We start from the raw sequence: 17,095 nt of genomic DNA on the forward strand, positions 1-17,095 counted from the left end.
AGTTGGTTAGGTGCTTCTGAATCCACAAGCTCATCCTCTGAAAAAGGCTCAAGTCATGACAGTTACCACTATCTCCTGTTGAGTGTTGTTGCATGGAGGAGAGGACCAGCATTCTTAACTGGAGGGGCTTATAACTCAGTCCTGTGCAGGTGTGTGGCTACTGAGTGTCTAGTTGCATCCACTATAGGTCTCCACATTACCTCAGGGCCTTAGGGTCTGACTCCCTCATGCAGTGGATCTCAGCAACCTCCAGCAAATTGTCTTTGTTCATCTGTAAAATAGAAAAAGCAATGATCTTTGTCAAAAAGGTAATTGCTTCTGTTTGTTTCTTTTCTCTATCTTTCATTACGAACAAGATAAAGAAATGTTAGTAGAGGCCCCGGGCTTAGGAATACATCAAGATAAAACAAATGCTATGTCCATCTTTGCGTTTGGGATTGTCAAATCTTTATTTTATCAATTGTGTCTTTTATCAATCATATTTAAAATGTACATTTTAATAATGTTTTTGTTCTTTTTTACTGTTTCAGGGAACAGAATGTTTGTGGAATGAACCAGGATTTAACTGGACAAGCAATGGGAAAGCCATTGAACCCAATTAGCTCCAGCAGTCCTGCCCATCAGGCCATGTGCAGTGGGAATCCAGGTCAGGATATGACCATCAGTAGCAATATGAATTTTGCCATAAATGGCCCGAAGGAACAAATGGGCATGCCAGCAAGCAGGTTTGGTGGTTCAGGCGGGATGAACCATGTGTCAAGTATACAAGCATCCACTCCTCAGGGTAGTAACTATGCACTAAAAATGAATAGTCCCTCTCAAAACAGCCCTGGCATGACACCAGGTCAGCCAAACTCTATGCTATCCCCACGGCACCGTATGAGTCCGGGAGTGGCAGGCAGTCCTCGGATCCCACCCAGTCAGTTTTCCCCTGCAGGAAGCTTGCATTCACCTGTTGGGGTTTGCAGCAGCACAGGAAATAGCCATAGTTATACCAACAGTTCCCTCAATGCACTTCAGGCTCTCAGCGAGGGGCATGGAGTCTCTCTGGGGTCATCCTTGGCTTCACCTGACGTAAAAATGGGTAATTTGCAAAATTCCCCTGTAAGTATGAATCCTCCTCAGCTAAGCAAAATGGGAAGCCTGGACTCTAAAGATGGCTTTGGACTTCATGGGGAGCAATCGGAAGGTACAGCTGGACAAGCCGAGAGTGTCTGCCATTCAGGAGAACTGAAAGAAAGTAATGATGGCATGCCCCAGGGTGTTGGTGAGAGGCCTGATGGACAGAACAGACTTCACGATGGCAAAAGCCAGACAAAGCTCTTACAGCTGCTGACCACCAAATCTGATCAGATGGAGCCTTCACCTTTGTCTAACGCTATGGGAGATGCTAACAAGGACTCCGCGGGAGGTTTATCTGGTTCTGGTTCAACGCATGGAACCTCGCTCAAGGAGAAGCATAAAATTTTGCACAGGCTCTTGCAGGACAGTAGTTCTCCTGTAGACTTAGCCAAGCTCACAGCAGAGGCCACAGGGAAAGAACCGAGCCAGGAGACCAGTAGCACAGCTCCTGGTTCAGAGGTGACTACAAAACAGGAACCGGTGAGTCCCAAGAAGAAAGAAAATGCACTACTTCGCTACTTGCTAGATAAAGATGATACTAAAGATATTGGTTTACCGGACATTACCCCCAAGCTGGAACGGTCGGACAGTAAGACAGACCCTTCCAGTAGCACAAAGCCAGTAACTATAAAGACAGAAAAAGAAGAGATGCGCTTTGAGCCGAATGAACAGGTAAGAGACTCTTTCTTGTTATTGTTCATTCAGGAAATTTGTCGTGGAAATGATCCTTACTCATTTGCTTCAATGTCTTCCTTTTATACAGGGTTGTGAGTTGTTTTTTGTTTTGTTTTGGCTAGGGTGGTTGATTATGTTTGTGATTGGAGGCAGTTGCCTTGCTTGTATTGCCAAGACCTGGCTGGCTGAAAGGTCCAATCTAGACCTTGCCAGTTAGTAGCAGTGTGGTTCTTGGTAGAACATCAACTGGGTGTTGGGGAGGAAATGTAGGCGTGAAGAAGCAACAATTTTTAGAAGAAGCAACGGCCTCGGTCCAGTATACCTGAAGGAGCGTCTCCACCCCCATCGCTCTACCCGGACACTGAGGTCCAGCACCGAGGGCCTTCTGGCGGTTCCCTCACTGCGAGAAGCCAAGTTACAGGGAACCAGGCAGAGGGCCTTCTCGGTAGTGGCGCCCTCCCTGTGGAACGCCCTCCCACCAGATGTCAAAGAGAACAACAACTACCAGACTTTTAGAAGACATCTGAAGGCAGCCCTGTTTAGGGAAGCTTTTAATGTTTGATGTATCACAGTATTTTAATATTCTTTTGGAAGCCGCCCAGAGTGGCTGGGGAAACCCAGCCAGATGGGCGGGGTATAAATAATAAATTATTATTATTATTATTATTATTTAGAGAAGGCCTGCAACATTCAGTGCCTGACATTGGCTTTCTGTGAGGAGGGTGCCGAAAGGGAACTTCAGAGGTAGTGGGATGCAAAGCTAGTACATTGAGCTGTTTGAAAAAAGCATTCCACAGAGGAAGGGCGAAATGGTTCATTGTGCAAACTGCACAAAAGTGTCCTAAAATGACATAGATACTTCTGTGCAAAAAAAGAAAGAAAAAAAAGCACACAGCAAAAACTCACTCTAGAGTGAGAAAGTGAAAGAATCATAGCTGGTGCAGGATAAACTTACAGGAAGTATAATCTAAATATAGATCAAAGCTTAACCCATTTGTTGTAATGATAGAACAGAGAATATTATAAATTGTTCCGCTGTCCTCTTGAGTCTTCTTCTCATCCTTTTCTCCTTTCTAGAACAAAAGCGGTAATGTTTTTGCAATACCTACTGGGTAGAATTGTTGATGTTTTACTTTTGAAGTGCTATCTGTTTAAAATAATGGCTAATTTGTATGTATCGTTTTTATTGTAAATATGGCATGGTCATAGTAGAGTAAATATTTTATGAGGAGGAATTTGATGGAAAAAAATAATAACATTTTCCTTTCTAGTGTAACTTTTTCTGAACAGGAAATTCTTTGAAGCATGCTATAACACCAAAAATAGCATTATTCCAGGTAGCTTATTTAAATAGTCATCTTCTCAGCATACAGATTTGAATATTTCAGAATTTTTTTTCTATCAAACTCATTTCTAAACAACTCTACCCCTTTTTATGTTTCTGAGTTTTATTACACCTAGCTACTAGATTTTGGTCAAACATACATTCTAAAAGTACTTGTTTATTATATGTACACCATCAGTTTTTGTATAGGAGGTAATAATGGTCATGTTATCTAAGCATTTCTGGCCCCTGTAGCTCAGACCTGTTCTGGTGTCAAATTATAAATTTGTGTCGTGTTTACACAGCAGTCCTCTAACTTAGGTAAAAATTACTGTCCCCCAACTTTGTCAATATGTGTCCCTTTTTTCCAAAGTTATTAGCAGAGAGTGTAGTAGATTTTCATGCTTAAATATATTCTAAAAACAACAAAGCTTTAAATACAAATGATAGTTCCAAAGAAATCATGAGTAAAACTTTTGGATAAACATGACTCTATAAATCGAGCTTTTTCCTCCTTCCCTCACCCAAGCTATGGAAGGACAAAAGGCAGGTGGCAAGGATATTAGTTGGGGAATACAATTTATGCTGCATGGAATAGGCAAAAGCAGCTGGAAGGAGCAGAAGGGTAGACCCAGTTTACTGGTGCTGATGTCATTTTCCCCCTCAGTTTAAATATGGACGTTGAACCCTAACTCACATTCACCCTTGAAAAGCACAGAACACATGAGGTCCCTGCCAAATTTGAACCACACATTCAGCTATATATAGGAATGGTCCTATATTGAAATGGTGGCTTTGGAAGCATTCACATTTGAGTTTGCTACGTGGAAAACTGCAGAGAAGCAGGTAGAGCGTTGGGGCAAATTTAAGTGTTGAATGCTTCTGGCATGTTTTATAGTTTCAATTTTTAAATTTTGTATTAAATATTTCCCCCTACCTACAAGTCATTCGCCAGCAGATGTCTCTTAGAATGGTGACCACACTGTGCTGTCCCCCTAAATACAATTACAAAAAAAAGAGGATGGAGGTGGTAGTCTAGATGGTCTGTACTCATTGAAAGATCAGGCAGCTTCTCATTTATACAGGACAATTTTAGCCCAGGGTTCAGCTCTAAATCCTACCTTGAATGTCCTGGAGCTGATGCTCATATTATGGGAGGAAAGATTAGGGGCCTTAGTGAAATCTAACAGCCCCAGACCTTAAATTGCCTAATTTTAGCCAAATCATGCCTCCCTCAGCCTTCAATAAAAAAGTAACTGGAAGATGGGATCCCAAAGTAACGGGGCCTGAAAATGGCTGCCCTGGATCTAATCACATTTAACCAGACTGTATGTAGCATGTGGTTAATTGCCTTTGTTCCCCATCATTATCTGCTACTTGGAGTGGCGGTGGTGGTGATGGTGGTGAAATGCTGAGAAACACATGAATTTGCCCAAATATTGTAGAAGTGGTAGGGGACAACACAGGACTGCTGTATTTTGGTAGCACTTCCAGGCAGAGTGTTTCATCTAGTACTCCTCAATATTATTCAGGGTGGTAAAATCCCTAGCTGTCAGTGGGTTGTCTAGAATGAACATGATTCATCTACTCAGTCCCATAAGGACAAGCCCTGCAGATTTGGGAGAACCCCCCAAAACAGTGTGCAGGAGAAGAAAAGAGAGATTGTTGTGTCCGGCAAGCCGCAGTGCTTGCACTGATGGGACGGGTGTTCACTATAGCATGATGTTGAATTTCACCCAGTCATTGCAGTCTGACTCACTAGGCCAAAGAATGGAAGGTGGGATTCAGTGCCTGCAAGTGCAAAGTGATGCACATTAGTTAGGAGAAATATGCATATATTTACAGATAGACAGATAGTTATCCAAAATAGTTCAAGTTGCTTCTGTATATGCCTGTTGCATATTGAAATACCGTATTTTTTGCACCATAACACTCACTTTTTTCCTCCTAAAAAGTAAGGGGAAATGTCTGTGCGTGTTATGGAGGGAATGCCTACGGGTGGCATGCCTACGGATTTTCCTCCTCTAAAAACTACGCGCGTGTTATGGTCGGGTGCGTGTTATAGAGCGAAAAATACGGTACTTACCGGTATTTTTCAAGTAAATACTTGCATAAAACTTTTTAAAACATTGATACATCTTTTGTTAATTTGGTATAGTAACATATACATAAATTATTTATTATTATTATTTATACCGCCCTTCATCAGGGTCATTCACAACATCAAATATACAAAATAAATGGTAAAAGTACAAATGATAAGGAACTGAACAAGAAAAGTTCATATAAAATACATAGTACTATCAAAGTGAGCACTCATCAAATATAATTAATGATGTAATAAGTTCTGACCTCTGCAGTGTATAAGTATCTTGACTGAAAAAAGGAAATTTTAGCAATCTTTAACACTTTGCATTTTTTTGTCAGTCTGTTTAATTAAAAAATTAGCTTACAATTAACTCAACACTTGGGCTTTAGCATTTTTTGTCTGATGTTCTATTATAGTAAATGAGTCTCAGTTACTAACAAAGTTAGGCGTGGCATTCATTTTTGAATTTTGTGTGTCTGTTCTATAGTTGTCATGTTTCATAGAAAGATTTATCAGTGCTGCAAAGACTGAAATTGTATTTGTGGAGGGTGGGGATGCACTCTGCATTTTGCACGGCAGTGCTCCATGGACCATTTTAAGATAAATTCCCACAACTATCCAGAGGCAGTATGGAAGATTATAGAATAATCTGGAGTAGTTAACATGTTGCCAGTTGGTTGAATTGTTGCCTATTCATTCTGTAGAGAGGATTTTATGGCTGTTCCATGTACAAAAATATTTGCATTCATTATAAGCTTTTTTGAGCTGTTCGTTCACCTGGTCAGCTTTAATTTTCTTAAGAATTTTTGAGTCAATTAAACTTTCCTCACCCCATAAGATTTTTTTGCATCCTGCGCATGTACGTTGGTAAATTTCCCTGATTCTCAAACCAGTAATTTCCTGTAAATTGGGAAATTTTACATTCCGTCAAACTAAGATTCCGGCTGTGTAGGCGATTTCTCACTACATGGAGATAACCTGTGTATGTTTTTAAACTATGCTCTACTTTTCTGCCACCAATGAAAAACCTATGCAAGATGTAAAGCATTTTTAGCCATGTGGAAGTAACTGTTCTATAGAACGTTTTTTAGCCCTGTCATAAACGAGCAGAATTACAATAGTGGCAGAATGCTGATTTTTGCTGAACAAAGATTCTTTGTTTCGTCCATGGAAAGCTACAGCCCTTGGAGATATCTCTTTGCCAATTCATGGTTGGGCTCTGGGGAAAGAATATTAGCAATTTGCTTTAAGGAGAGAACTTTAATTGGTCTGCTTTGTGCTAACAGAAAGCACAGTGGTGGGGAAGCTTGAGGCCTTTGGGTGCAGACATACAGTCAGCCTTTTCTATATGTCAGACTAGGCCACACTAGATTTTGCTTTGTTAGGAGTAAATATCAGACTACCCAATTGACAGAAGATACAAGTGCTCATATTCTTATCTTGTACTTTGACTGCCAGAGAGCTTGTCCAAACTATGAAAAATGAATGTTTTCTTGTTTCTGTTTCATCAAAGCCTGCCAGCGAGCTAGATAATTTGGAGGAGATTCTAGATGATCTGCAGAATAGCCAGTTGTCGCAGCTTTTCCCAGATACCCGGCCAGGTACTTCAGCAGGATCAGTTGACAAACAAGCCATCATCAATGACCTCATGCAGATCACAGGTGAAAACAGCCCCGGCACACCTGTTGGAGCCCAGAAACCCCAAATGCGGATCTCTCAAAGCAGTGAGTCTGAGTTGTTGCTGAAATCGTTGTGATAAGAAAAATGTAGGCTTTGCAACAGTGCATCTGGGTCTTTCAGATTGTCTGCGCCTTTAAAAACCCCCTGCAGTAATCAAACAGCACCACCTGCTGTTCTAATCCATAGGATCAACATTTTGAAATAGATGTAGCATCTCCTGAAACCATGATATTGCACTGCTTAGGAAGTCTAAGTCACTCTCGATTTAAAATATGTACTTCTTGCTGAGAATTTTTTTACTTTATTTCTATCATTAATGCATAAATTGCCACACATTATTGACATGAAATATTACACCGTGTAAAGGAGTTGATGTTTTACAGTAAAATAGACGTACTTCACAAAACCATGAGGTCACTAGGTAAGTGCACGCCTGTGATCATGGTTTTCACAGAGAGCACTTGATCGTGGAATGTAAAAGCTTTTCAGAGTCCTTCCTGTGAGCAATGTATGATGGGATGCATATAGGAGGTACTTCCCACCCCCAGACTTGAAATGAAGCCTCTCAAAATATGTGTGACTTATCACCTGAGTCACGTGTGGGGAACCACTGGTCCTCCAGGTGTTGCTGAACTACAGCTCCCATCAGCCCTACATGCATGACCTATAGGCAGGGGTGATGGGAGCCATAGTTCAGCAATAACTAGAAGTCCAAAGGTCTCCCAAACCAACTTAAATGAATGAAAAAGTCAGCACCAGACAGTTTGGGCTGTTTCTTGCTTAACTTAACAGGCAAGTGTTGCTGTGATGAGAACCTTTACTCAGACGTTTTTCATAGTGTGAGCTATTAGGACTTTTAACTGCCCACCCAGCTTTCCAAATCACCGACTGTTCTCATGTTTCAACATAATGTGTGTGTGTTTTTCTGTTTCTGAACCACACAACCCCATCTGCATCTCCAGGTTTACTCACGGAGGATTCCCCCCCCCCCCCAGTACACCTGCTACAACAGATCTCTGCATAGAAACCTACATCTGCCTGTAAATCACTGTTCCTAGTTGAATCCAAGCAAGTGAATGTGCTTTCAGCTATAAAAAATAGGGAATTTTTTAAAAAGCAGTAGTTTTAAATGAAGTGAGTAAATAACAAGGTTAATATCCTGTTAGGCAAAGTTTTGTGCGTGAAAACCAATTTCTAAAAATAAGCAGGTCCCAAAAAATTGCAGGGAAATCTTTCTTAAAATACTTTGTTTAAATATTTACCTTTCAGCTAGCCACAGATGCCTCCAATATATAGGTGTTGATCTATTTCAGTAAAATAGTGTTAAGCAGAAGTATTCTTCATTTATTTTTTAAACTGAATATTGCCCTGTGTAAATATCCACATATGCAAAAAGAGTAATATATCTTTTGAAAGTGTGTGTGTGGGGGGAATATATATTTCTAACCATGACATTCTTGGGTTAATCTCTCAGAAATAAGACAAAATATTATGAGCCATTCATAAGCCTCTTCACTCTTCTACACTGGTGTGTGTTTCTGCAAGTTGCTTTTTGAAATATTGTATACAATATTTCACCTCAATTTTAAAATAAAAAATAAAAATAAATTATACTTCCAGTCTCTCAACTATTTTTCATCTTTTTAGCTTTTACCAATGCAAGGCAAGCTCAGTTGGGAAGGATGTTACCAAACCAGAATTTACAACTTGACATCGCGTTGCAAAACCCACCAGGTGCTGGAGCTTTCCCACCCATAAGAAACAACAGTCCATATTCAGTCATACCTCAGCCCGGAATGATGGGCAGTCAAGGAATGATGGGAAATCAAGGAAATCTTGGGAATAGTAGCCCAGGTAACTTAAATACTCCCTTTTTGTGTGATGTTTCACATGGACTGGAATCTGCAGGAGTGACTAGTGGGGAGCGGCATCACTGGACTCCCAGCAATGGCATTATTGTCACTTACCGGAGAGGGGAGGCTAGTGTTATGCGACTGCACCACAGCAGGAGCATTGGATTGCCACAGGACTCGCCTCCTCACCCCCTCTCCCTCCCAGTAAGCAGCAGCAATACTACTGCTGGGAGGCCAGAAGCTTGCCATGCCCCTTCTCACCAGTCCATCTTGAGAACTTTATTATTGGCTTGATTAGAGCAAAAGGTTTGTACTTCTTGTGGGAAGCAAGATCATCCAAATGCATAAAATCATTCCTTGGATGGATAGATCTCTACAGAAAAGAGCAGGAATAGTGATTGCACCTGGCTCTGATACCTCTCACCCCATCAGTAAATGAAATTTGGGACTGCTACAGTCATTGAGAGTTGGGGATTGAGAACCCAGTCCTGTGCATATTTGCTTGGAAGAAAGTTTTACTGAGTTCAGAAGGATTTGTTCCATGTAAATTGTACATAGGATTCCTTTCTTAAAATGCAATCCTGTTTACTTGGAAACAAGTTCCATTACCTTCTATGAGATTAAACCAGTATTTTTCTCCAAAAGATGTGAAAGTTCTTTATGTCTCATAGATTTATTTTTATTATAGAGATCTCTGAAACATAATGTCTGCCATTTGATTTATCATTAAAGAACCATAGATTATTGGGAATAGTTTTGAAAGAGCATATTCTTTTGCCATCATAAACGGTTCATGCAAATTACAGTTGTGTCAATACAAGGACCTGTTACATGGAATCAGATAATGGGTGTGTCTACTCTTATCAGACTTAGCTCAGGTCAAAAATATAACCTACAGAGTTGCCATAATCAAAAGACTGTGTTGGAGAGGAGGAGGAGGTTTGGAGGAAGGCGTTGCATTTGAAATGCTATCTGATTTAGTATGCTAATTTCTAAAATAGTTTCCAAAGAACAATCAAAACTTAGTTTAGTACATCTCTCAATACTTGATTTAACCTTTTCTGTGTTTATTCTAGTAGGGATGATGGGTAGTAATGCTCCTCGGCCTACCATGCCATCAGGAGATTGGGGAACCCAAGGTGCTGCTGTGAGGGTGACCTGTGCTCCAACAACGAGTGCCATGAACAGGCCAATCCAAGGAGGCATGATACGTAACCCAACATCCAGCCTACCCATGAGACCTAATAGTCAACCTGGTCCAAGGCAGATGCTTCAATCTCAAGTCATGAATATGGGTAAGCTGGAGTGTGGTTGTAGTCTGTTCTGCTTTTAATAGATTTTGCATGATGACATCGTTAAGGACCACAGTAGCTAAGTGTAATTAGATGCTGTTTAGGAATTGGGAACTTGAGAATACCTTGTGCTATGATTTTTTTTTATACTTCTGTAAACACAGTGGAACAGATTTATATTTCCTTTAGGAGTTGTAGAGTTGTGTGTCATCTGAACTGCAATGTTGGGCTCCATCAAGTCCTGCCACGAGCACAGTGTCCACAAGCAACAAGAGATCCCTTAAGGGTTTAAAGTGTAAATAGTGTTTTAAGAAAAAGATGGTATGCATGGTGAACTTTACAATGCTATTGTTCTTAAAAGAGTTATTACCAGTTCCAGTGAGATGTGATATATCATTGATTTCCTTTCTTCAGGGGCTTCTGAACTAGAGATGAATATGGGAGGACCCCAGTATACCCAGCAGCAGGCTCCTCCAAATCAGACTGCCCCATGGCCAGACAGTATCTTGCCCATAGATCAGACATCTTTTGGCAATCAGAACCGGTAAGTCTTTTATTTAATGGTTGTCTTTGGTACATCTTTCAATTTATATACTGTATCCAGGTGGAAAGTTTACAGTTTCACATTTGCAAGTGCATATTGAATACATTTGCTTATTGTGTCTTGGCCATCCTTGCCTAGCCTTACTTCACTGAATCAGAATAGTGAAAGTGGATGGATGTAGGCACTGCTTTTGGGATTAGCTGTATGAATTTTCCCCTTTCAGCTTAACTAGGAATTCCAGGTGGTGTTAAAAAGTTGAAGTCTACCTGAAGCTGTAGTGGTGTTTTGTTTTGTTTTTAATTTAGCCAGTACCTGACCCCCCCCCCCCCCAAATGTTAAAAGTGTGGTACTTACTGTATGTAACAACTTCATGGTGAGTACCGGTACCTTTTTCTCTAAAAAGAAAAAAGAGCAGTGTATTTATCTGTAGCAAACGTATAATAAACGTAAGATTAATATATATTAATAACTGTTCAGAACTTCTAAAATTCTTACATTACCAGTTTAAAAGTAAAATGGAATTTTGATAATGAAATCAATATAAAATGGAACTTGAGTAAGGCAATATGTAACTAAAATTTTAATAGAGTAGAATAAGTAATGCGAGTCTGATTAATTCAAGACATAAGATGTACCTTAAAATAACTTTTGTATAGCAAGAAAATAATACAAATAATCTGTAGTTTTGGTTGCAGTTGTGTGCATGCTCCCTAAAGAAGATTTTCTGAAGGGGACCATACAAGCTTCCTATCAAATTTAGTATCAAAACAATACCAAATTTTAATAATAAAATTCATCCATATAAACAACACAAAAATAGCACCAGACTAATGAAAAAATTAAGTGAAAGCCTTGGTGAACAGTGGGCACTTAACTCGAGATTGAAAGTCAAGACTCTGAGAACCCAAGTCCTTTCTGAATAACTGCGGAGGGAGAGTGCAGTTTGCAACAGAAAAGTGGCAGGTGGGAGAAGGAATCTTCACTTTCCCTGTGCTTGCCACTTTTATCTTCCCTTCCTTCCTGCAGACCCGTTTGCTGCGTCATTGGAAGAAAAGCAGCTGAAGAGGGTTGCAAGGGAAAAACAGCAAGCAGGGGGAAATCTGTTTTTCTCTCTTGCCTTCCTTCTCTGCTCCAGATTGTGTTCTCATTCATTTTGCTTTGTGGCTGCTTGGTCTGTTGCTGAATGTGTGGTCCTGTTCCATAACATAAGAGGCCCCAACTGATACAGTTCTGCTTTGTGCCTTCATAAGTGAATGGAAAATAGGCATTTCACAATTACAGTGGCACATTATACCAGTGAGCTTTATTGCTCCATTTCATCATTATATAATACTAACTGAATTTTGCATCACATGTGTGATGCATTTAGTGCTGCTTGTTTCCTTTAATTTTGTTATTCTAATTAATTTTTTTACAAAACCTAAATATTCTGTTCATGTGATTACCGCATTGGGATTTATTATTTACCACTCTGTTTTCACATGGGTGGTTTGATTTCATCACCTTTGAGGACAAAACACATTAAATTTCACTATCTTTTGTGGGTATGTTATCAGGAACAAGCAGTGATCTTTATATGGTACAGAATAAGGAAAGAAACCATCAGCTTCTGTGTTGTCTGATTTAAATGATCTGATTAGGGTTATCATTAGTCATATAGCTTTTTACAAAATTAAGCTGTCAGAATAGAATAGATGGTCATGAATAAGAACAGAATGTATTGGTGTAAATCAGTATCGTGGCTTAGGCACTGCCGTTTCCCTGATTGATTGAGTTTGGCAAGTAGGCCAATCATGAGCTAAAGGCTGGAAAAGAGAAATGGCTTCTTTGCCATAGCTTTGGAATAAATCTGTGAAATCCTAGGTTTATGACTGAGGGAAACTTGGAAATACATGGTTTGGTTTTGTTCTTAAGGTTGCTCTTTGATCAGGCTAAAAGTGATTACTACAGAAAATGGCATCCTGTTTCTAAGCAAACTTTAGGACAGGGGTAGGGCCCCTGTGACCAGGCAGATGGCATTTGATTCCTGCTCCCATTAGTCCCAGCCAACATGGTCAATTGCCAAGGATTATGGGAATTATAATCCAGCAACATTTGGGGATTCTTGGGTTCCCCAAAGATGCTTTCAAGCCTAAAATTTAGAAAGACTTAAGTTGAGTGCAGTTAGCATTGCAGAGCTGACACACATAAAAATGTGTGTATTAAATTCCCTAAACGAATTTGGGCCTTCTGGGTGGTGAGAGTTCTTGCTTGAGTTGCTTTCAAGTTGCTTGTTTCTTTTTTCAGGCAACAATTTGGGAACTCTCCGGATGACTTGCTGTGTCAACACCCTGCATCAGAGTCTCCAAACGATGAAGGGACCCTCCTTGACCAGCTTTACTTGGCACTAAGAAATTTTGACGGTCTGGAAGAAATTGACAGAGCTCTTGGGATCCCAGAACTAGTCAGCCAGGTATTGTGCTGCTGTTAAGCATTTCTGAAAATATATGTAGCTAAGGTATCTCAGTAGTGAGATTTCTTTTTTCAAACGGACTTCAAATGCTGACCAGATGTAATAATTATAAATATCCCTCCACATATTAACATTATGGGAATTACAGTATTTCATTGATAATGCAATGTTTCCCTTTAATTTGAGAAGCTTCTGCATGTAATCTCACTCCTACTCCCATCCCTAGGCAAACTGCCTCAGAGAGATGGAGGAGTTAGTTTAGGTCTTAATTATAGCCTGGCATCTGGTCCTGCCCTATATGTATGGGAACAGCATGCCTTTTGCTACACAATGGAGGGAGCAGGAAGGAAGTTTGGACTCAAGAGCCTGCAAGCAAATACCACTTGATGCAGTGGTAGAATGTTAACCTGCGTCACTTACCTCCTGCTTTGTCAGGCAAAAGAAAGGACTTCCTGGGGTGTATTGCAGTATAATACTGCTCCCAGGATCCCAAGTGACATTGGTAAAAGATGGCCCAGGAGTTCTCACCTTGAAATATAACCTGGGGTGGGTCAGCAGTGATACAAGGTATTCCAGACCGTATTACTTTTGGAAGTCTTTTGTAAAGCAACTGGTAAGCTGCCGGTTTGCCAGGCCGAAGCCTTGTCTGTCCATTCATGGGGGCACCCTCTAATCTACCACCCTCTTCAGTGTCATTCCAATGACAAAAACATCATATATTAGAGTATGGATGAGGTAAGGACTCCTGGGCCATCTTTTAGCAATGTCACTTGGGATCCTGGGAGCAATATTATACTGCACCACACCCCAGGATGCCTCAGGTTATATTTCAACAGCTCCTACAAGTTCTTTTGTCACGTTCATCAACAGAGATGATCTGGAGTATTATGGTCATGATGCTTTCTTCATTCTTAAGAACCCTCCAAATGCATTTTAGGGGATCTGACCTCCCAAAGATTTTATTTAAATTTAAAAGCACCTGTGAGGTGAGAGGGACTCTTAAGTAACTTTCTTTTTAACCATTTCTTCTGTAAGGTTTTCCTTCTAAATCGAAATCCTTCTCCTCCAAAGCTGATTCTAGCCCTGCTAAGAACCATAGAAGAACTTATTTTCTTGTTTTACCTCCAGCAAAAGAAACTACCGGCTCATTTAAATGGGGAAAATGGTTCTGGAGTGTGTGTGGAGAGGAGGGTGAGTTAAGCACTCCTCTCTCAGAGTACCATCACTCTGCTTGCTGGAATTCTTCACCAGCTTCTGATCAGAGTTGGAGCACTCCACAACTTCCTTAAAATAGAAAAATGAAAATGTTTGTAGGGCTGATTGGGTATTTCTTGTAGCAGTTCAACCCTGGTTCACCACTTCAATTTTTTAATGGCAAAATTAAACGAGAGAAAATATATGAATGGTTTAGAGCAGGGGCCTCATGTATTGAACCAGCTCAAACATGACAGGAAATAGTAATTTCCTACCATGTGAATGGTAGGGATGCGGGTGGCGCTGTGGGTAAAAGCCTCAGCGCCTAGGATTTGCCGATCGAAAGGTCGGCGGTTCTAATCCCCACAGCGGAGTGCGCTCCCGTCGCTCGGTCCCAGCGCCTGCCAACCTAGCAGTTCGAAAGCACCCTTAAGTGCAAGTAGATAAATAGGTACCGCTTTATAGCGGGAAGGTAAACGGCGTTCCGTGCGCTGCGCTGGCTCGCCAGATGCAGCTTGTCACGCTGGCCACGTGACCCGGAAGTGTCTGCGGACAGCGCTGGCTCCCGGCCTCTAGAGTGAGATGAGTGCACAACCCTAGAGTCTGTCAAGACTGGCCCGTACGGGCAGGGGTACCTTTACCTTTACCTTTACCATGTGAATGAGCAACGATGAACCTCAGCTTCACACAGTCCCCCCTGTCCTCGCACTTGCAAGGAGGGTATCAGAAGGTTTGGCTTCAGTTTTTATACAAGATGTACTTTGCCGTGGCATCTGAACTTTGGAAACTGCTTACACTTGTGAGGAAACCAGGATCAAACTGTGGTTTCTTCTGATCTCCATGAGCACAAAATGAAGAGAGGAGGGGAGTGTGCCAAGCCCCCAGGTTCATCAAGTTTCATCAAGAATAGTTTCCTGTTTGCATCTGAACCAGGACTCTGTTTATCACATAGTTTTTTTCCTCAATTACAGTCATACCCTGGTTCTCGAACGCCTTGGTACACGTACGGTTTGGCTCCTGAACATCGCAAACTTAGAAGTACATGTTCCGGTTTGCGAACATTCTTTGGAAGCCGAATGTCTGGCGTGGCTTCTGCGGCTTCCAATTGAATGCAGGAAGCTGCAGCCAATTGGAAGCCCCACCTTGGTTTTCAAGTGTTTTCGGAAGTCAAATGGACTTCCAGAACGGATTCCGTTCGAGAACCAAGGTACAACTGTAGTTCTGAATGAGTCACAAGTACTAATAAATAGTAATAGAAGCATAGAATGGGTTAAAGCAAATATTAATTTATGCTGCTCAGCTTCATACCTGTTTATTCTGCTTTATAAAAACATAAAATTCTCAATAAATGTTTAAGCATTCTATGTTCATGTACATCTTGATGTTTGTTTCAGCAGAGCCAAGCTGTGGAACCAGAGCCATTCTCAAGCCAGGAATCAAACATCATCCTTGAACAAAAGGCACCCATTTTCACACAGCAGTATGCATCTCAGGCTCAAATGGCCCAAGGCAACTACACACCAATGCAGGACCCAAACTTTCACCCAATGGCACAGCGACCAGGCTATGCATCACTGCGAATGCAGCCTAGGGCTGCCCTGAGGCCTGCTGGCATAGTGCAAAACCAGCCAAATCAGCTAAGGCTACAGCTGCAGCATAGACTTCAAGCACAGCAGGTATTTCATGCTTTTATGCTCTCTGTTGATGCTTTTACCAGCATGCATAGAATCATAGAATTGTAGAGTTCAAAGGTTCCCCAAGGGTCATCTAGTCCAACCCCCTACAATGCAGGAATCTCAGCTTAAAGCATCCGTGACAGATGGCCATCCAGCCTCTGCTTAAAAACCTCCAGTGAAGGGGAGTCCACCACTTTTGGGGGAGAACAATCTCGAACAGCTCTTACCATAAGAAAGTTCTTCCTCAAGAAGCACAGTATCATAAAACTAAAGCTTGCCATCAAAGCAGAATTTTTCTTACATTGCCTTATATTACTGATTTCATTATTCTGTTTTTCCCCTTGCCCTAGAATCGCCAGCCACTCATGAATCAGATCAGCAATGTTTCCAATATGAATCTGTCTCTGAGACCTGGAGTACCTACACAGGTGAGGGAACAGGTATTGAAAATGTTTCTATTCTGTCGTACCCAATTGATCCCTGTACTTATCATCAGCAGGTCCCTTCTGTACAACATTGGTATTATTATTATTATTATTATTATTATTATTATTATTATTATTATTACTACTACTACTACTACTACTACTACAACAACATTTCTATACTGTCCTTCATTCAAAGATCAGAGGACAGTTTAAAATAAGGCCTTTGGATTCCCTCCCATGAAATATTAGGAACCATCTTTTTTTGTCTTTTTGCTGCCTACCTCATTCAAGAAGCCTTTTAAAGACGAGATCTTTCACAGTCTGCCTCTGTGTTTATCTACTTTAATTGTTCTGTCACTTGTGTGCTCCTTTTAAGAGGAAGGGCAGGAAATGAATTTAATAAATAAATAAAATGTTCTATAAAACTTAGTAGTCCATGATTTTCACTATATTATACTGATGTTACTGATGTTGCAGTCTCTGTCACTGTACACATTGCCGTTGTGCAGCTCTGTTTCCTTGCTTTTGGTGAAATGACTAATTCCATCTCGAAGAATATTATAGTCGCAGTTTAATCTGTGGAGCAGGAAATTGTGAAGCTCTTTCATGCTGTACCAGAAGCTGTATGTGTATGCTTCTGGAGAGGCAGAGAATTTCTCTGTGTTCCCTAAGCAGGCCATACGCAAACTGACCACAGACCATGCAGTGAAACCTACAACTCTTGTTGCATATTAATTTATCCTAAAGAATAAGAGGTGGCCAATGT

General features: G+C 40.8%; 1 protein-coding gene across 24 annotated transcripts in view; it reads left to right on the forward strand.

Annotated features, from left to right (window-relative positions):
* NCOA2 (nuclear receptor coactivator 2) overlaps positions 1–17,095 on the forward strand; it is a 129,077-nt gene that overhangs the window by 102,922 nt on the left and 9,060 nt on the right. For 5 of the 24 annotated variants that reach the window (XM_083450917.1, XM_083450920.1, XM_083450911.1 and 2 more), the window contains 8 exons: positions 531–1,794; positions 6,724–6,934; positions 8,538–8,744; positions 9,820–10,038; positions 10,450–10,579; positions 12,866–13,031; positions 15,620–15,901; positions 16,252–16,341. In XM_083450917.1, coding sequence (XP_083307043.1) covers positions 531–1,794; positions 6,724–6,934; positions 8,538–8,744; positions 9,820–10,038; positions 10,450–10,579; positions 12,866–13,031; positions 15,620–15,901; positions 16,252–16,341 — 2,569 coding nt within the window. The remainder of the gene's footprint in view (positions 1–530; positions 1,795–6,723; positions 6,935–8,537; positions 8,745–9,819; positions 10,039–10,449; positions 10,580–12,865; positions 13,032–15,619; positions 15,902–16,251; positions 16,342–17,095) is intronic. The other 19 variants (XR_014513868.1, XM_083450904.1, XM_083450903.1 and 16 more) reach the window with 7 other exon arrangements.

Source organism: Podarcis tiliguerta, assembly GCF_965153285.1.
Source record: "Podarcis tiliguerta genome assembly, chromosome: 7".
Classification (NCBI taxonomy): domain Eukaryota; kingdom Metazoa; phylum Chordata; class Lepidosauria; order Squamata; family Lacertidae; genus Podarcis; species Podarcis tiliguerta.